Below are 23,081 nucleotides of genomic sequence, written 5' to 3'. Positions count from 1 at the left end.
AGTGATGCATGTATAATCTGGAGAATAATTTAGAGTGATACACGTATAATCTGGAGAATAATTTAGAGTGATACACGTATAATCTGGAGAATAATTTAGAGTGATACACGTATAATCTGGAGAATAATTTAGAGTGATACACGTATAATCTGGAGATAATTTAGAGTGATACACGTATAATCTGGAGATAAATTAGAGTGATGCACGTATAATCAGGAGAATAATTTAGAGTGATACACGTATAATCTGGAGAATAATTTAGAGTGATACACGTATAATCTGGAGAATAATCTAGAGTGATGCACGTATAATCTGGAGATAATTTAGAGTGATACACGTATAATCTGGAGAATAATTTAGAGTGATACACGTATAATCTGGAGAATAATTTAGAGTGATACACGTATAATCTGGAGAATAATTTAGAGTGATGCATGTATAATCTGGAGAATAATTTAGAGTGATACACGTATAATCTGGAGAATAATTTAGAGTGATACACGTATAATCTGGAGAATAATTTAGAGTGATACACGTATAATCTGGAGATAATTTAGAGTGATGCACGTATAATCTGGAGAATAATTTAGAGTGATACACGTATAATCTGGAGAATAATTTAGAGTGATACACGTATAATCTGGAGAATAATCTAGAGTGATGCACGTATAATCTGGAGAATAATCTAGAGTGATACACGTATAATCTGGAGAATAATTTAGAGTGATACACGTATAATCTGGAGAATAATTTAGAGTGATACACGTATAATCTGGAGAATAATTTAGAGTGATGCACGTATAATCTGGAGAATAATTTAGAGTGATACACGTATAATCTGGAGAATAATTTAGAGTGATGCATGTATAATCTGGAGATAATTTAGAGTGATGCATGTATAATCTGGAGAATAATTTAGAGTGATACACGTATAATCTGGAGAATAATTTAGAGTGATACACGTATAATCTGGAGATAATTAGAGTGATACACGTATAATCTGAGATAATTTAGAGTGATGCATGTATAATCTGGAGAATAATTTAGAGTGATACACGTATAATCTGGAGAATAATTTAGAGTGATACACGTATAATCTGGAGAATAATTTAGAGTGATACACGTATAATCTGGAGAATAATTTAGAGTGATACACGTATAATCTGGAGAATAATTTAGAGTGATACACGTATAATCTGGAGAATAATTTAGAGTGATACACGTATAATCTGGAGATAATTTAGAGTGGTGCACGTATAATCTGGAGATAATTTAGAGTGATGCATGTATAATCTGGAGAATAATTTAGAGTGATACACGTATAATCTGGAGAATAATTTAGAGTGATGCATGTATAATCTGGAGAATAATTTAGAGTGATACACGTATAATCTGGAGATAATTTAGAGTGATACACGTATAATCTGGAGAATAATTTAGAGTGATACACGTATAATCTGGAGAATAATTTAGAGTGATACACGTATAATCTGGAGATAATTTAGAGTGGTGCACGTATAATCTGGAGATAATTTAGAGTGATACACGTATAATCTGGAGATGATACACGTATAATCTGGAGATAATTTAGAGTGGTGCACGTATAATCTGGAGAATAATTTAGAGTGATACACGTATAATCTGGAGATAATTTAGAGTGGTGCACGTATAATCTGGAGAATAATTTAGAGTGATACACGTATAATCTGGAGAATAATTTAGAGTGATACACGTATAATCTGGAGAATAATTTAGAGTGATACACGTGATACACGTATAATCTGGAGATAATTTAGAGTAGATTGATTACAAAATTGTAGGCGCTAATATATTTATGCTTTCTTATTATTATGTTACGAAATCATTCCTAACATCATAATTTTTGTAAGCGGATTTGTCATAAATCTATCAATAACGCCGAGATTAAAAGAAAATTTGGGTTAAGATCGATTACGATACATTTTTATCAGGTAGATTTTTTCTTCAATACCTTTACTTTCATGTTCCTTTTTATTTAGTAACTGTTTATGATTAAAATGTTGAAATAGAAAGAAACTAATCTCAAGTCATTTATCCCTTTCTTCGATTTCATCTGATTTTGCTTAATTTTTCAATTAAATTTAATAAAATTTGTGTTATACATTATACATAAAAAGAAATAATGCAACGAAAATCAAACTTTCTTCGATAGTTTCAGCTAACTAAAATATTATTTCTGAGATTTTATTATATTTTATTTGGAGAAGTAGCAAAATTACATCGGATTATTATTTTCCAGCGATTAGTGTTTCGCTTCTATTATTATCATTAAGTTTTAATTTATTGTAATGAAAATATTCGAAATTCAGTTTACCTTCTAAAGATCAAATACCAGAAAAGCTTCAATAGTCAAATTAACGAATTTGTAAAAGTTTTTTTTTTTTGTGCTATTTCAGTTGTAATGCTTCCACTCTTGTGATTATTATACTTTTAGTCCATCTTTTAGAATTTTTAATGTTTCAGAATTTTTTTAAAAGATTTATTCCTCATTTGATTCTTTTTTATTTTCTTGTTTTCAAATTAATTTTTTTACTTTGACTGCATTTTGAATTTCTATGATTTGCACTGTTATTATTGTAAATAACTCGATAAATAATTTGAGCCATGTTTGTGTTTTGTTCAACTGAATTCTTTTTGTTGTCAGCAATATTAAATTTTTAATTTTATTTCAATTTTTCTTTTTATTCAAACTTTATAATCCCATTTCACACAAAAGATGTTGAATACTAAGCGCCGATTTTTGGTGCAAGCAAAAAAGCAAAATGACAATTACTTAATGATAGAAATATAAAAATTTTTTAGCGATCAAATTTAAATTCACAAAATTCGTTCAATATTTTTGCAGATATGAAATAATGAGTTTTAAAAGTATTACAATTTATTGGTGCCTAAGAAATGTCAGTGTCAAATACGCAAGTTGAATTGATACTAATTAGATTTTAGAAAAAATTGATTGCACAATTGTTAGTTTTCATTTAGGGAATTTTGATTTTTTAATTTTACTAGTAAAGCGCATACAGAATCTGCAACATACTTTTTACTTTTTTTTTTTTTTACAGAGTTTTGATGTTTAAAATAGCAATATTTGATAAAATTTTATTTCAATCTAAAAAAAAATTTATAAAATCACTCATATTTACTTACAAATGCTGGTTTATTTACCTTATAATTTCTGCTTACGCATAAATCAATGATTCAATGAAAACTTTTGCTTCTTATTTTTTTACAAAATTACATTAATGTTAATTGAAATTATCAGCCATAATGATTTTGTTATCATTTTTAATTGACAGTTTTAATTAATTTTAATTTTTTTCCTCTTTTTGTAGAAGCTATAATATTGCAGAGGAAATTTTCATTAAAATTTGTTCGCTTCTTATTGTGCTACCAAAGAGAATATGTATATATTGCATGCATATGAATTAAAGTGGATAATTGGTCTTAATAAATGAGTAATTAATGAGATAATGAAACTCAAACATCTATGATTTGCTTAAGTTAGTAAATAAAACATTAGAAAATACAACAAAAAAAAAATGGAAGGTTATTTTAATTTTATGCTCATAATAAAGCATTTTTTCTGACAAAGTTATTTAATTTTATTTTTAAGAAAAAACAAAAAAAACTAAACAATTCATTCAATTTTATGTATTTTTAGTTTGCGACTGAATCATTTTGTTTCTTTAAATCTTTTTACGCATAATTATTTACTAATTTACAAAACTTATATACTTTTTTTTTCATATTTCAACTTTATTTGTTTCAAAATTAGGCCAATTCTCCTTATTAATAATAAAAAATACTCGTAAAAAAAGTGAGTAATATTTAAATTAAAAAAATAGTAAAAAATGTTTTGAGGCTCTTTGTTGTCTTTTCTTCAGTAAAAGTTGTAATAATTATTTGTTCGAGTATTATTGCATTCACTTTTTTCTTTCTTTATCACAAAATTGTTCGAAAATATTTTTTTATCAAAAGACTTACTCAAAAATATGAGATGGAAAATAAAAAATAATCAATTATAATAATCGAAATTAAATTTAAACAAAAAAGAAAAATCCATTAACAATTATTGGAAATTGTACAGAATTAACAACAGATAGTTTAATTTAAAAATATCAATAATATTGAAAATATACATTCATTTGATTATTACATCCATATAGCAGTAATTTTAAATATATTTATAATTGAAAAGTTAATGTGAAATTTTTTTTTTTTAAATCTGCTATAAATCCATTTACATTATTTTAAATTGAAATTTCAGGACTGCTTTTTCAAGCAAAAAAATTTATAATTCGTTTAAAAAAGAAAAAAAAAATCAAGAAATTATTACATCAAAAAATGAAAATTTCACATTAGAAATGACATTTATATCAAAGTAAATTACAATTTATAGAAAATAATTTCATTTAAATTAACACATAAAATGGTGTAATCTAAATTTTTAATGAAAATTTCAAAATAAAAAGATAAAAAGTAAATAAATTGCTGTAAGTTATTAATTAATAAAGATATAAAAAATGATAAAAGATAAGGAAATAATTTTTTTTCCTTTTTTAAATTCCTTTTTTTTTTTTGAAAAAAAAAGGTATATTGATGAGTAATTATGAGTACTGTTGATAATTTTATGAGTAATTATGAGTACTATTGATAATTTTATGAGTAATTATGAGTACTATTGATAATTTTACGAGTAATTATGAGTGCTATTAATAATTTTATGAGTAATTATGAGTACTGTTGACAGTATCGTTCACCTAAATTAGTCGTTCCAATCCATTTTTTGAAATTTTGCAAATGTTTCGATGTTCGCTTCCTGGAAAAACGTTCTTCTTGCGTAAAACACGAACCACGTAATTGTGTTTCAGTGGTAGAAATGAAATGTACACGAAAAAGCTCAATTTTATCAAGCGAAAAAAGTGTTTGAGCATCAACCGAATAATCCATCAAACGTGTTAATGCCGAATAGTCACGCTCACCAATTTGAACCGTAAACTGAAAATGTTTTTCTTTTTTTTTCTTTTTCTTTTTTTATTTACTAAAAAAATTTTGTTATGAAAGAAAAAAGATGTAAAATTAATCAAAAAAATAAAATTAATTGGTTAACATTGCAGTATTAATTGATTAATTGCTTTCATTTTATAATTAAAAAACTATTTTCAATTATTACAAAATTAATTAATATGACATTTGTTTTTTATTTTGAAAAAAAACGAAAAAAAAATGATTTTTTTTTTGGTTTAAGAATTAATTTAATCAAAATATTTTCAACATTTAATACGGATAATTTTTTAAGTGAAAAAGAGTTCAATTTTTCAGTTAAAAAAAAAAATTTTTTTTTTCGAATATAAACAAGATTTTAAATACACATATCACCAATTTAATAAAAATAATGAAAAATAAAAAAAAGAAAACCAGATTTTATTTCCATGTAAGCTTATATTATTAATATATTATTATTGTAGTGATAATAACTTTTTAAAAATATTGCGATTATAATAATAATAATGATGATAATAATAATAGTAATAATAAGAGTAATCGTAATTATAACAGTAATAATAAGCATTAACAGTAATAATAAGCAATAACAGTAATAATAAGCAATAACATAATAATAATAATAATAAGGAAATATTGAAATCAAAATCGAATATAATTATATTCGATAATAAATAAATGAATTAATTACTAAATTAATTAATAAATAATAACCTCAGTAACATTTGGAAAAAATGTCTTTTGACAGGTAGATGGTATACACTGTACATGTACAGAATCTTCAGCAGCTTGTCCCTCTAACGTTTTCAAATAACATTGAAAAGTGTGCCATCGATTAAAATCCATGCTTGATAAGCCAGCCGTGATCAATTCAACAATTCCCATATCAAGCTGATTAATAATAATCAATAATAATGATGATAATAAATGATAACAATAAAGTAATAATAATAATAATGATAATAATAGCAATAACAATAATAAATATTAGTTATAAACAATAATTTCTTTATAAAATAATAAAATTAATTTGATATATTTACCGAAACATTTCGTATTGATGGTGCTAATAGTTGAATTGCTTGAAATAATTTACTGATATCTTTTGGTGTCCATCTTTCATGAACAATAAACATAGCACTATGAGTGTCTAAGCTTAGCAATATTTGCGCACTATGATGTCGATAAAAATTACCTAAATAAGTTTTTAATTTATTTAAAAATTAGCAAAATAAAAAAGTTTAATAAAAATACTTAAATAAGTTTATTGTTTATTTATATATTTTGAAATTCAATTAATTTATTTGATGACAGAAATTAATTTAAGAAAGGATAAAAAGTAATCAATTCTTCTATTGTTTTTGAATAATTATTAAAAATGCAACAAATAAGTAGAATAAAAGAAAAAAATACAATTAAGAAAATTTGATAAAACTAAAATTTATAATCAAAAATCCTAAATGAGTTTAATTTTTATTTGTTTGATTATTTTATTTTGTTTTATTTGTTGTTTATTCCAGTAAACATTGTAATTGTTTTGTTTTACTCTGTAAACATTGTAATTCTGATATACAACAGTTATGATAGAAAAATTGATATATTCTTTTTATGATTTCTAAAATTCTTATAAATAATTTAATTGATAATAAGTTAAAATTTAATTAAATTAAAGTTTGTTAAATTAAAATTTGCAAATACAACAAATACCAACCATCATTAATACTTTCTTGGCCTAGCATTGAAGCAATATTCCTTCGATCAGCGTATAAATAAAGGATATTATTAAAACGACTATCAATTAAACGTTTAAAATTTTTGTTTACACGACGCCACAAATATAAATCAAATGGTGAACACTGAGCAAATATAGTATTCCTTTAAAAAAAGAAGAAAAAATAATTTACTTTTATGAAGAAAACAAAAAAAAAAAAAATTAACATTTTACATTTTTTAAATTATTAACAGTAATACCAATAATGATAATATTAATTAAATTATAATTATAAATAAACCATTGTTAATACTAATAATAATTAATAAAAATTGGTATAATGATTAATAATAATAATAATTGGTCTAATGATAATAATAATTAATGGCAATAATTAGTATAATAATTATTATAATGGCAATGATGATTATGATAATGGTAATGATTACAATTATGATAACGATAATGGGAATGTTGGTTTTAATATAATAATATTAATTAAATAATAAACAACGATTATTTTTATGCAAAAAAAAAAGAAAAGAGAGAAAGCAAACTGTTAATTTAATCAATCAATGAATAAATTATATTTCACAGTACATTATTGTACTGATAAAAAGAAATATACCATATTTCATCAGTAAATTGATAAGATTTTCCGGAATAAATTGTTGATGATTTTTTCTTTTTTAATGATAAAATTAATGTTTCACCACCAATTCGTCGTTGCAATCGATGCACATTGTTCTCAAAAAATTCTTTCAATGATGGCATCTGAAAAAAAAAGAAAAAAACATTTCAAATAAATTCAAATAAAGCATATTTCTTACCTTTTTTTTTTCTTTTAAATCCACAATTTAATATATAAAAAAATTTTGTTTAAAATAAGCAAAATTGTTAGAGAAATCATTTTTAAAGTAAGAAACAAAGAGAAAAAAAAAAGAGAGAAATGGGAGAGAGAGAAGAAAGAAAAAAGGAAGAGAGGGAAAGAGATAAATGAGGCAAAAGTTGTTTTAAAGTTTATTTAAAAAAAAAAGAAGAGAGAGAGAGAAAGATAAAAATAAAAATTGAAACTTAATTTTTCTCTCCTCCTTATTAATTAATTATTAAAATGATTTGTAATATATACAAGAAAAACAAACAAATCATAAAATGAATTCCAAGGAAATGAAAAAAAAAGAAAAAGAAAAATAAACAAATATTTGATTTGTTTTCAAAAATATGACCAATAATTGCTGCAAATTATTTTAATTTATAATAATAATTGAACATTTAATTAAAAATTGCTATTATCAATTTTAAATATATAAAAATTTTTTTAATCTTTTTTTTTAAAAAATGTTTTTATTTATTCAAAAAAAATTTAAAATTGAAAGTGCTTATTTATATGCATAAAACGATATACTTCTATGAACCATGCACTTAACAAAATTAAAATGAAATAATTTTAAAATCAAAAAAAGAAAGATTGGATACAAAAAAAAAAAAAAAAGGAACATTATTAAAATTGATGAAATTAAATGCATTTTTCTAATTTTGTTGCAATCATTATGTCTGCTAATACATTTGTCATTTAAAGGAATAAAACTATAATAATTTTAAATTTCAGAAAAAAAAAAGAGCGAAATAAAATGAAAGCAAAAAAGAAGCAAAAAGAAAGAGAATAGTTGTATAAATTTAGCAGAATTAAATGCATTTGAAAATTTAGTTCAAATCGACATATCTAATGAATCATTTAATTAATAACATATAAAAATCTTCAACTCTGAATGTTACAATTATTTACATTCAAATTTAAAATTAATCATTAAATTAATAAAATTGAAAAATTGAAAAAAATGATTTTTTTTTTTAACTAAAATAAAATGTAAAAATAAAAAACAAATTTTAACTTTAACATAACAAATGCTTGTTGACAAAAAAAAAAAAGATGGATTGTTTAATTTGTGGGAAAATTGAGGCAAAGAAAAAAAAAAGAGAAAAACGAAGGGAATTAAAGGATGAAGAGGAAATGAAATGTTATTTTTAGTGATAAAAACAAGATGATAAGAGATGATAATGCATCATATATCTGTTGATCAGTTATAAAAAGAAAAAAGAAATTTTCTATTAATACTCAAATTTTTATTTAAATTTTAAATTTGAAATTCATTTTCCTTTTCTGTTTGTTTCCAATTATTGTTGCTAATATTTCGGATAATTTTGTGATTATTTTTGAAAATTTTAGCATCAACTAATGACATCACTCAAGCAATTTCATTTTCTTTTTCTTTTTTCGTATTTTAGTGAAATTGTTATACTAATAATAATAATTATTTTTATAATAATTATAGTATAATTAGCAGTAATAACATATAAAATGATAATTTTGTCAATTAATCTTATCATTATAAATAAAAATGTATGAATAATCTAGGAAGAAATTAGTTCAAAGAAATGTAAAACTTAAAATTTTTGTTTCTTTTTTTTTGTTTTAAAATTTTTCTTTTTATTTTAGCAAAAGAAAAAAAAGGAGAAAAAAGTTTCACTTTTTCTTATCATTCCTAGTTTACATTGAAATTTGATGGAATTTAAACGTTTATTTTATTTTTTTTTTTTTTTTTGTTTTTCAAATCAATAAAAAATCATATCGGAAATATCAAAATAAATAATAATTTTAAAAAAAAAAATTAGCACTTTTTTTTGGTAGAATATAATAGCTATAATATAAAAGAATTCATTTTTATGATATCAAATGAAAATATTTTAGTTTGAAATATCAAAGATTATTTTTTAGATAAAATTATATGATGCGAATATGTATGAAAAATTCTCAATCCTTCTCAGTTATTTAATTAAACATTACTTATCTAAATTTATTATACTTAATTAATTTACTCGTTCATATACGTCAATTAATTATATGTTTTATTCAAATTTAATTATCTATTTATTTCCACCTACATATTACGTATTTCAATTATTTATTTTATAAATTAATATAGTAATTTGCATATTACGTTTTAGATTTATTTGTTTTAAATTAATATAATATTTTCTAATATTTTTCCATTTTTACATTTATAAATTATCACATTAATATTTTATTCTTATTTTATTAGTATTTTCTTTTTTTTTTTGTTAGCATCCTTTTTTCTTATTTACCTTAATAATATCAATCAATCATTTCCTATTTAATAATCAAAATTTTATACCTAATATAAGTTTGAATATTTATTATTTCAATAATGATTCATCATTGATGATTAAATCATCAATAAAAAAATAAAACAAATTTATAAAAAATTTTTCGCATGAATCAATCATATTACATTTTATTGTTATTTCTGTTTTTCTTTTTTCCTTTTTCCTTTTTTTTTTTTTTTTTCTTTTTTCTAATAGAAATAAATAATTTTTGTTCAGCAAATTTTTGAAGAAAAAGAATAAAAATAAAATGCATATATTTTCATTTTTTTTTTCCACCTTTTTTTCTTATAAAATTCAACTAATTCTTTTCCTTTTTTTTTTTTTTTTAAATGAAACATTCAATTCAATTTAGTAAAATATTCAAAATAAATAAAAAGTAAAAATGAAAAAAAAAAAAAAAACAAACGAGAATGAAGAGTGTAATTTTAATAAATTATTTTATTTTTTAACAAATAAACATTTAAAATGAATAAATTGCGTTTTTTTTTTCTTTTAAATTAAAATGAAAATGTTTAGTAAATTTATTTGTTTGAATATTAATTCAATAAATTTACTAAACAAACAAAAAGCAATAAATTTCCTTAGCAAAGCTGTCACATTGGTTGCGACTTTAATTTCCTTAGCAAAGCTGTCACATTGGTTGCGACTTTAATTTCCTTAGCAAAGCTGTCACATTGGTTGCGACTTTAATTTCCTTAGCAAAGCTGTCACATTGGTTGCGACTTTAATTTCCTTAGCAAAGCTGTCACATTGGTTGCGACTTTAATTTCCTTAGCAAAGCTGTCACATTGGTTGTGACAATTTGATATAACATTTTTTTTACGAGAAAATTTCAATATACGAAATGAGCAAATACACATACACATTACACATACACGTATACACACACATACACATTACACATACACGTATACACACACATGCACATTACACATACACGTACACACACACATACACACACGTACAGACAAGCACATACAACGTATGAAAAAAATAATTGCTACATTTTCTATGAAATAGTAGCAATTAAGAAAGTAAAAATGATGGATGAATTGATGTTAGCTCTTCCGGTTAACTTTTTTTTTTGCTTAATAAAATATGAATGCGAAAAAAAAAAAGGCGGAAAAAGTAAAAAGGTCATTCTATGTAATGCACTTTTACTTTTACTTTTCCTTTTCTTTTCTTTTCTTTTTAGACTTCAAATAAATATAAAATAATTACTTTATTGCTAGTTTCAACAATAAAAAAAAAAAAAATTTTTGCATTATGTAAAATATTCAAATAAAAATTTTAAGAATTTTAAGATATCTTTTGCACTTTTTTTTTCTTTCATTTTCAAAAAAAAAAAAAAAAAATAAAATAAAAAATAATGAAACAAATTTATCAAAAAAAAAAAAAAATGTGAGGAAATGTAATTAAATACTTATTTTAAGATTCAATTAATTTTGATGCTAATATTAAAATATATGACAAATAAGTCATTGAAATAGGACAAAAATAAAAAACAAAGTATTATTATTAATGGCTTTTGTTAATGCTTTCAGAAAGAAAAGATTGCATTAAGCTAAGGAACTTTTAGGCTAAGAATTTAAGCTAAGAATTTAGCTATGCATTTGGAAGTAATGTTAAATGCAATTTAACATCCTCGTTGAATTATTCTAATTTTTTTTTTTTTTTTTTTTTTTTCACATCTATATTTCTTCTATCAATGTCTTTCTCAAACAATTTTATTTCATTTTAAAACAAATGAAATCTAATAATGAAATATAAAATTTGATAAATTTTAAAAATAATTTATAAGTTAAAAATTTATATGATTATTTGAATAATTTACGAATGTCATATAACACATTTTATTATCAAAAATTACTAATAGCAGCGTCATTACAGTAATAATAATAATGATAATAATAAAAAAACGAACAATGTTAATTAATAATAATTAATGATTAAATAATATTGATGATAGTGATAGCACGAATTATTACTAAAATTGTTATCACAAAATTAGTGATAAAAAAGCTACAAAAATTTTATTCAAAAAATTTTGATAATGAAAATGTAAAATTAAAGCAATTATTGGTGATTTGTAATATTAGTGATAACAGCAGGTAATGAATGATAAATAGATTGAAGAATATAAATTCTTGCGATGACAATCAAAAGAAATTGTTGCAATGACAATTAGAAGAAATTCTTGAAATGACAATCAAATGATCAATCATTGATAACTATTTATATCACTGAAATCTTTCTTATCTATCGATTGATTTATCAATAAAATTTTTCTAAACTTCAATGTATTCTGCATGTAAACTTTTCTGATAAAAATTATTTTGAAAGAAAAAAAAGAATTTGAAGTGAAATTTTTTTTTTTTTTTTAAAACAATCGTTACGCACTAACAAATTTTTAAAAAGAAATAAAATGTCAAAGTAAAAAATTTTTATAACATTTTTCAAAATTTCTTAAAATTAATCATGCTATTTAATAATTACTTTTTTTTTCATTCTTTCTTGCTATCTCTATAAACTAATTTTAATTTAGAAATTAAAATTAATTTGTAATTAAGTTCCAATCATTAATACTAAATGGGATTTGCAAAATTGATAATCATTGCTTGCTTGTAAGATTTATCATTTATTGCTAATCAATAAAATTTTTGATATATTTTCTTTTTAATCTAAAAATTAATTAATTAATTAGTTAATTAATTAATTAACCAGTTGTAAGCACATGATAGTAATGACAAGAATGATCTTTAAAAAAATAATTTTTTCATTAAAATGCATGAAGAGAAAAAAGAAAAAATGTTTGTCACTAAAATTAAATCATTCAGTTGTAATTAATTACTTAATCAACAAATGTGGTATAATTGTTGCAATTTTAGATGAAAGCTTCTAAAATTTTAAAAAAAAAAAGATGAAAAGTTTTAGAATTATTAAGATTGTCGCAATTTCAGGACGACAAATTCAAATTTAAAGAAAATTAGAAATTAAAAAAGTTCGACTAATCAATTGATTGATTGGTTTGCCAGCAGTTTCAAAATAAAATTTGTGAAATTTTTAAGCAAAAATTTCAAAAATAATTAAAAACAGGAAAAATTCCCACATTAAATAATGTATTTATTATTTCAGCTAAAACATTGAAAAATAATCGAAAAACTGGAAAAAATTGCAGTGTAAATGCTTTATTTACTATTTAATAGTTATAATAAAAAAATAATTTTTACAATTTTTGGGCATAATTTTTCAAAAATAACCCAAAATAAGAGAAAAATTTTTCAATTTAGAATCATTAGAGTTATTAATTAATTAATTAATTATCATCATATGATATAATTGCTGAAAATTTTCAGCTAAAATCTAAAAATGAAAAAAAAAAAGAACAATGCATTCATCAATCATTAATTAATCTAAAATTATTGCTACATTTTTTCTTTTTTTGAAAAATAAAAGAAGGAAAAAAATTATGATGTAAAATTATTAGTTAATTAATTAATTAATTATTTTGTTGTATAATAATAATTAATGTAAATTTTTTTTTTTTAAAGCAAAAAGTTTAAAAATAATTTAGAAATATGAAAAAGTTTTGATTTTAATTTATTTAACTAATAGTATTTAATATGAAATATAAATAAATTGTTGTAATTTTTATTTTTGAAAAAAAAAAAAAAGAAAAATTGAAATAAGAAAATTAATAGAGAGGAAGAGATAGCATAGGGAAATATCATTTAGATATATAAGCTAGCTGCTATAAGGGAATGAATTGATTTTGCATATGCTGAAGAAGTGGAAAACGAGTTTTTGGATTGTTAGTATAATTTAGGATTGAAATTTTGCAGCAAGAAGAAGAGCAGAAAACAAGAAAGAAGAGAGAGAGAGAGAGAGGGAGAAGGAGACAGAGAAAAAGGGAGAGAGAAAGATGAAAGAGAGAGAGAGAGAGGAAAGAGAGAAATGTTGTTTAAATTTTGATAAATTTCAAATTATATAAAACTTTTTATTATTATTATTATTATTAAGTATTGTTGTATAAGTAATAATTAAGAAATTACTAAAAACTATTGAAAATAAAACAAAAAAAAAAAAAAAATAATAAATTGAAATTTGTAATTTGAAAAGCATTTTGTTGTTACTGTCGTTGTTGTTGTTGTTAATTGTTGTCGTTGTTGTTGTTATTGTCGTTCGTGTTATTGTTGTTGTTGTTAAAATTGCTCTTAAAATTTTGTATATTTAATTTTATTATTAATTTTTTTTCCCTTTAAAAAAATGCGATACAATTTTAATTAGTGAAAATTAAACAAAAAGAAAAGCTTAATGAAAATGAAAAAAAAAAGAGTGAATTTCAATTATTTAGCTAATCATTTTGAATATAACATTTTAAGATTCATATAATTTTTTTCAAATTAATTAATTAATTAATTAGTGAGAAAAATAAAAATGAAATTTGAATGAAAAAAATGAATTAATTTTTTTTTTGATGAATTCTTTTTTCTATTATTAAATAAATTATTTATACAATTTTTTTTTTTTTTTTGAACAAAATAGGACAAAAAAAGAGGAAAGAGTAAATTAAAGTTTATTGATGAAGAAAAACAAAACCAAAAAAAAAAAAATTCACAAATTCAATAATCCAAAAAATAAAACAAAAAAAGAAATTATTCTAATCAAAAATTTATTATAAACAACTCTTTACAATATGATAAAAGTACTTCTTCAAAAACAAAAAAAGAATTTCCTTTTTTTTTTTTTTTTTTTAAAAAAAAAGACGCACATTTAACACTGCGATAAAAGATAAATGAATAAAATGTAAACATACTTTTTTTTTTTTCAAAAAAAATTTTTAAAAGAAATCATGCATAATAAAATAAATAATAAAATAAAATTTAAATGAATTTTTTCAAAAGAAAAAACAAAAACTTTCCGAAATTGTACTTAACACTGTGATAATAATAATAATAATAATAATAGGATAAAGTGTATAATTGATTTTTTTTTAAAAAAAAAATTTCTTTTTTTAAATTATGCTTAATTAGCACAAGAAAATGACGAGATGTAATTGATATTTTATTTTTCTTGAAAAAAAAAAAAAAGAAAATCTCCAAAAGTTGAAAAAAAAAATTTAATTTAATATTTTAGTAAATTTATATTTTAGTTATAAATTTATATTTTACATATATAATATTTTAGTATAAGAAAATAATAATATGATAAAAGGTACATTTTTAAGAGTAAAAACAAACTTTTATTTTTTTTTAAAAAAAAAAAAATACATATTTAAAAAAATGTTTGTAGCAACAATAAGAAATAATAATTTTTAATAAAATATAAGAAATAATAAAATGAAAATTTTTTGCATTTTTTTAAAACAAAAAAAAAAAAAATTGCAAAAAAAAATTTTTGGAGAAAGAAAAGATTAGAATTTTAATGGAACTATGATAAAGACAATAGATTAAAGTGTAACACATTCATCATCTAAAATTTAAATGACAACAATTGCTGGATTAATTTCAATTAATTTTGAAATGAAATAAAATTTTTCGTTTTTTTATTTTTTCTTTTTCTGCCATTTCATTTATTACTTTGAGCTAATTTTGAAGCAAATTTTTAGTAACACTTTCTTCCTTTTTTTTATTTTTTTTTATTTATTTGTTTTTTTTTTTTTTTTTTAAAAAAATTCTTTTACATTTCATTTCATTTTGCATGTTTTATTTATCTGAAATTATTCATTCCAATTCTTTTTTTTTTTTTGATGAAAATAAAAAAAAAATGTGAATAAGAAATTCATTTTTAGCAAAAAATTTTCAAATTTTGATTGATTTATAAATTTTTTTTTAAATTAAATTTTTGTATTAAAATTCATTTATTTTCACATCGAATATTATCAGAAAAAAAAAAAAGGGCAAATATTAAATTAATTTTCAATCATAAAATAGTTTTTTTTTTTTTTTTCTTTTTAAAGAAAATAAAAAGAAATGCAATGCAAATTATTATTTTATGATTTTAAATTGATAAATTGATAAAAATTATTTTTTGATGAGAACTATTAATAATATTTGAGTTATCAGAGCATAGTGCTGATAACTCTAACATTAATCATTGATATTGAAAAATTTTTAAATTTAAAAAAAAAAAAGGAACTAAGAAGTTTTAAATTTTTTTTTTCTTTCAAAGAAATAAAGTGAAAAATAAAATAGCGCATATTAATAAATTAATTTAAAAAATCTTTTTTTTTTTATTTTGCATTAACAAAATTATCATTTATGATATTTTAGTATAATTTAAGTTTATTAAAAATTTATTTTGTATTCTAATTTTGCAAATTGAATATATAAAAATAAATTCTATTAATTAAAGAATAAATTAAGTAATTATTCCATTAATCGATGGATTGATTAATTGAAATATAAACTAAAATTATTAAAAGTATGCAGCATTTATAATATAAAACAATTAATTTAGAAGTAATTTTTTTTTCTTTTGATAAAAGTGTATATTTTAATTTTTGTATTAAATATATTAAAATTATAATGTAGGCATTATTTTTAGTTTTATGTCAAAGAAAAAGAAATAATTAAGTAATACCACTAATTTCATAAAATAATATCCTTTTTTAAACTGAGTTAATATTTAAAATAAATAAATTATAATTAAAAATGATTTTAATTAAATCTATAAGAAAGCAAAAAATAAATAAATAAACAACAAAAGAGCAAAAATGAAGCAAACAGAATGACAATTGCTAAAACATTAAAATAGAAATTTTTTTTATTCTGTTGTCTGTGTTGTAATCAATATTTGAATTGTAATAATGAAAAGCTTAATTAAAAAAAAAAAATCTTTTATTGATCTTTGCTTCTTCTTTCTTCATTATTTTCTTTTTGGAATGCTAAATGTTAGCATAAATTTTGGAATAAATATATTATAATTAATTAATGAAATTCAATTGGTTTCCTTTTTAATTATTTTTCAGCACAATGAGAATATATCATCAATTTTTCTTCTTTTTTTTTTTTTTTGTTCTTTTCATTTTTAATTTTCAGTAATGCAAAATGAAACTTTTTAAATTAAAAAAGTAAATTAACAAAAAATTACTTACGAAAATCTAAATATTATTTTTTGAATCTAAATGTTATTATTTTGAATAAAAATGTATTTTTTGGAAAACAAAAAGATGAAAGTTATTTTAATTTGATTATATTAATTTTTATTAAAAATAAAAAGTAAAAAATATTTTTACAAAAATATTTGCTACATTATTTGATTGTAAATTATTTGTTAAAAAAAAAAAAAAATGTTTAAATATGTAGCAATATGATAATATATTATTCCATTAACAATCATTCTTTCGTTATCAGTGTATATTTCAAAAAATAAAAGTTAATGATTAGAATTAAGAATGATTCAATCAAAAATGAAATTATCATTTATCACATGTTGATAAATATGAAACTAATAATATACTATGATTAAAATTTATTTTTCGTACAATAATTTGAAATACATTTTTCAAAAAATGTATGGTTTCTAAAGTACCAAAATTATCAAAAACTTAAATCAATAATTTTTCAGTTTATTTAAATTATTATTTTAATTAGATTCATTAATAAAAGAAAGATAAACATAAATAAAATGAATGTAATATGCATAAAATTGTAATTTTTTTTAATAAAAAGTGGAAATTGGCGCAAATTGACAAAAAATCTATTTTGTTATTAAAATTTTCATTGTATAAATTTAAAATCATATGAAATTGTTTATAAAATTTGTTAAACTAATTTGTGAGTTAGAAAGAAAATTATTAAATTGCATAATTTTTTTTTTACTTATTTTTAAAACATTTCCATTTAATTCTAAACAAAATTCTTGTTTATGTAAATTACAACAACACAATAGCAAATAAACGGAAAAATTAACTTTGAATGTTTCAGTTTTGTGCTTTCATATTCCGGAATTATTGGATGAATTAAATGAATGCATTTAATTTCAATAAACGATAAAAATGTTTCCGGAAACTTTATTATAACAATAAATATATTTCCATTAATTTTATCTTACTTTACGTTTCACAACATTATATTGTTAAAAATTTTGGAAAAATACCGCTATTAATTTTTATTTTGCAAAAAAAAAAAAAAAAAAATTGCAACAATTATGTTTTTGTAATATTTTCTTGAAATTTTAAATGTATTAAATTTAAATTTAAAGTTAAGTATTTCTAATTTTAATACATTCCAATAATAATTAATTGTTATCAGGCAGTATAAAATTGAATTTTATATTTATAATCAATAAAAATCATTAAATTTACTTACTTATTATTTATATTTAAAGTATATTTCAGTACAATGACAGGTGGTTAAAAAAGTGAAAAAAAAAAGTGAATAATACGATAATTGGTGACAAATGTCACGGCAATATTACTTATTGTCAATAAGATTGCATTACTTTTTATTATTACCTAAAGGTTAACTTAATGGCAAATTCAATTAAAATGTAATTTAAAGCTTAAAATTTTCCATTTCCCTTACATCGTATTAATTTTTATTTTACTTTTTAACTACTTCCGTCTTTTTTTTTTTTTTCCTTTTGTTTCAGCTATATTTGAATGGCGCAAATTGTACAATATTATATAACAATAAAAAATATTTTATATAAAATATAAAAAATAAGTTATATACTTTTTAATATTAACCATATTGAAATGTGTACTAAAATATATACTAAAATTAAAATGTTTATTAAATATATACTAAAAAAATTAAAATGTGTACTAAAATGTATACTGAAATTAAAATGTGTACCAAAATATACACCAAAAAAATATATTATATCAGAATAGATAACATCAAGTACTGATATACTGGAATATATCAGTATATTAAAATTAATTAAATTATTTATTCTTCTTTCTTTGGTTTTTTTTTTTTTGTGTTTTCTACAACAATAAATAAAGAATATAAATAATTTAAAATAGGTAAAATAAAAGATCGATGTTATATTAATATTATTTTCATTTTTATAATTTTTTTTTATAATATTCCATTATTTATCAGTTTTTTTCTTTCTTTTATATATTTCTTGAATAATTATTGAATTTAATTAGTAATAAATGCATTTAATTTAAATTAATGAGAGAGAAAGAAAAAGTTAGAGAAAAAAAAATGATATTTCTTTTAAAGAAATAATTAATTTTAATCAATTTTCTTTCTTTTCCACTTTTTTTTTCTTTAAAATATTTGTCACATTTCAAAAAAAAAAAGTGAAGTGAAATGAAATAAAATTTAAAAAAAAGAAAAAACCAAAAAAAGTGAATCAATTTTAGTTTGTAGCATTTTTTTTTTAAAAAAGAAGAATTTATGACTTAGCTTTGAAATAATCAATGTAATTATATCTGAGAATAAGAGAGAGAGAGAGAGAGAGAGAGAGGGAGAGAAAGAAAGAGAGAGAGAGAGAGGTATAAGAAGAATGGAATAAAATGAGAAAAGAAGAAACATAAGAAATGGAAGCTTACAAAGTTTTTTTTTATTTAATTTTTAAATTAAGCTTATTTGAATTGTTAATTTGCTGTATATATTAAAATTCTGAGAGAGAAAATTTTCACATTTATATTTTATCAAAATATTTTATTTACATTAAAAAATATTTTATTATATTAAAACTGAAAGTAATTTTATGTTAATTATTATTGATGAGAATATAAATAATGAAAAAAGAAATTTTTTTTTTTTTTTTTTATGTTACATTAAATTTATAAATTAATTTTGGTTTGTATTAATTGCATAAATAATTTCAACAATCAATACTAAATTTTAAAATGCATTAAAAAATAATAATTACATAAATAAATTCAACAATCAATTAAATTTTTTTAAAATGCATTAAAATACTAAATTTTAAAATGCATTAAAATACTAAATTTTAAAATGCATTAAAAATAATAATTGCATAAATAAATTCAACAATCAATTAAATTTTTTTAAAATGCATTAAAATACTAAATTTAAAAATGCATTAAAAATAATAATTGCATAAATAAATTCAACAATCAATACTAAATTTAAAAATGCATTTATTATTAGATTCCTATTTTTGTAATTTTATATTTTACTTAATAACTTTATATTTTTTACTTAATAAGTATTAAGTATATTTTACTTAATACCAAGGTAACAACAAATTAGATTATTCTAAACGATTAAAATGAAAAAGTTATTATGATGACAGCAAAGAAATGACAAAATCATAAATAATTCCTTTTTTTTTTGTAATCAATTATTATATTTCAGTAATAGAATTAAATTATCTCAAAATTTATTTACTTAATATCTGATAATTTTTATAATCAATAAAATAAATTCTTATTATATATTATTAGCACAATAAAGTAATAATTTTTTTGCAATAATAAAAAATTAAAAAAGAAAAAGAATAAAAATTCAATAAGCGATGTTTATTTAATACAATAAAATGTAAAATCAAATTTTTAAACCATAAAACAAAATAAAATTGTATCATTCATTTCCAACATTTATTATTTATTAATTTTGCTATTTAACTATTTATTTAAATTAAATAATTACCCATAAAAAAAGCATAAATTTTCCAAAAAAAAAAAAAAATATATAAAATGAAATAATCAGAAAAAAATTCATAAATTGATTGATGATGGCAAAATAATGATCAAAATAAAATATTATCAAATGTTAAGTACATTCAATTCATTTCCTTTTTTTTTTTTATTTCATTTTTATAATGGATATATAATCATTGAAAAGTTTGCATCTGTGCAAATAAATAGGAAATTAATAGAAATTAAATTAATAAAATACGATTTAAAATTTAATGCAATTTGAACAAATAAAAAAAAAAAAAATTAGTGAATGCATTGATTGTTTGCTTACAGTTGAAGCAAAACTGCATTGAACTTTAAATAAAAAAAAAAAAAAAAGCAAAATTTATAAAAATATAAATGACGAAAAAAAAAGATAGAAAATGAAAATTATTATTTATGTTATTTTAATTTAAATTTAAAAAAAAAACATTAATTAATTATTGATTTTATTAAACAGATAATAATAACTTTTGTTATTTACTGCATACGAAATTTTTTTTTTTTTTTTGCAATTTAATTATTAATTGTCTTTTCACAAAAAAAAAAAAAAAAAAAAAAAAGAATGAAATGATTAATTCTGTTAATTGATAAGAATATGATAAAATTTTTTGCAAATTTCATTAAATAATTCTTCGTTATTGATTGATCATTTGAACAACTAAAGATACATACTGCTTAACACTTATCAGTAACTAAAGACACATACTGCTTAACACTTATCAGTAACTAAAAGCACATACTGCTTAACACTTATCAGTAACTAAAGGTACATACTGCTTAACACTTATCAGTAACTAAAGGTACATACTGCTTAACACTTATCAGTAACTAAAAGCACATACTGCTTAACACTTATCAGTAACTAAAGATGCAATACTGCTTGACGCTTATCAGTAACTAAAGACACATACTGCTTAACACTTATCAGTAACTAAAGATGCAATACTGCTTGACGCTTATCAGTTAAGACATAAAAGCTATCTTTCAGCTTTTAGTAATATCATATGCTAATTGTTTCAAACAGAAAGCTAATTCTAACTAACATTTATCATTTTTTGGACAATTAAGGACTAAATTTGCATATATTATCAAAGATTTTAATCAAAATTTATGCAATTACTCAACAATTGACTAATAAAATGAATTTAATTGCTGAAAAAAAAAATTAGCTAATTATATTTTTTGATAAAATTGAGGATTTTTTAACACTTATCAGTAACTAAAGATAAGACATGAAAGCTATCTTAATCTTAATTAATTTATTTACTGAAAAGAAACAATTAGTAATTTATTTACTTTTTCATTATTATTCATTCCTTCATTTACAATAATTTATCAACCACTATATGCTTTTAAGTTTTTCTTTTTAGCTTACTGCAAGCAATTAAAATGTTATTTTTTTTTTTTTTTCATTGCAAAAATTCTTCAAAAAATTTAAATTTTGCAAAAGTACAAATAATTTTTTCGTCAATGCTTTCTTCCTTCTTCAAAATACTTTCTTTCATGTTTTAAGTTTCATTTTTCTTTGAAATATTTTCATTTTTATTTTGTAACAAAAAAAAAAAAAAAAAAAAAAAAATAAAGTAAGCATTTTGCAAGTTTAAACATATTTTGCAAGCTGGCAAAAAAAGTAAGTTTAAAAATATCAATGAAACAAATAATAATAATATAATTGAAAGATAAACAAAAAAAATAAAAAATTATCAATAAAGTAATAAAATGTACTTTAAAATTTAGAAAGTAATTATGAAATATATGAATTAGCGCTTACTTTCTTATTTATTTTATTTTTTTGAATTTTTATGAAAATTATTAGCATAAAAGGAAAGAAAGAAACAATAAAATTAACATTTGTAGCATTTATACTTGAAGAAAAATAAATTATAAATGATCAAAATTTATCAATGATTAATGATATTTTTAAATTTTGAAAAGAAATCAATAATAATAATATTAGTTATAAATATTTTAAACAAATAAGATGGCATTTTACCCGATTAAATCTTTTTTTCTAATTGTAATTAGTTTAGTACTAAAATTAGCAAAAGCAATTTTGTTAATAATGACAATTTCGAATTAGCAATGTATAACAAAGATTTTAAAATTCTCAAAAACTTGTAAAATTTCGACAATTTTATATATTCTTTAAATTTAATATACAAATTTCAAAAAAATTTTAATTTGAATAAAATAATTAAAAACAGAGGAAAATGTCAAAGTATAATTTTTGTAGGAAGAAGTGAAAAAATTTTATTGTTGAAATTAGCATTTGAAGCAAAAAAAAAAAGAAAACAGTAATATTTAATTAAATTTATATCTGAAATTTTTTAAAGAAATTAATTAAACTGAGCAGAAATTAAATTAAATTAAAAAAACAACAATTTAAAACAAAATTTGAAAGTAATTTATCATAAAATTATTTACGAATATTAAACATTCATTATAATATTGTTTACATGAAAATTATACGATTAAAATTTGAATTGAAAATGTATTACTAATAATTCAATGTGACAAATTTGTGACAAATAA

At 19.9% G+C, this 23,081-nt stretch overlaps 1 protein-coding gene across 1 annotated transcript; it reads right to left on the bottom strand.

Moving 5' to 3' along the window:
- Positions 1-4,767: 4,767 nt before the first annotated feature.
- Bm6057 (Uncharacterized protein) lies at positions 4,768-6,779 on the bottom strand (the record flags this gene model as incomplete). Its single annotated transcript, XM_043082471.1, has 4 exons — positions 4,768-5,034; positions 5,755-5,931; positions 6,084-6,235; positions 6,752-6,779. 4 exons carry the CDS (start codon positions 6,777-6,779, stop codon positions 4,768-4,770), a joined length of 624 nt encoding a protein of 207 aa, XP_042938405.1.
- Positions 6,780-23,081: the final 16,302 nt, after the last annotated feature.

The sequence above is a fragment of the Brugia malayi genome, assembly GCF_000002995.4.
Source record: "Brugia malayi strain FR3 genome assembly, contig: Bm_v4_Chr4_scaffold_001, whole genome shotgun sequence".
In the NCBI taxonomy this organism is placed as follows: Eukaryota; Metazoa; Nematoda; class Chromadorea; order Rhabditida; family Onchocercidae; genus Brugia; species Brugia malayi.
This window is presented reverse-complemented; position numbering and strand designations above follow the sequence as displayed.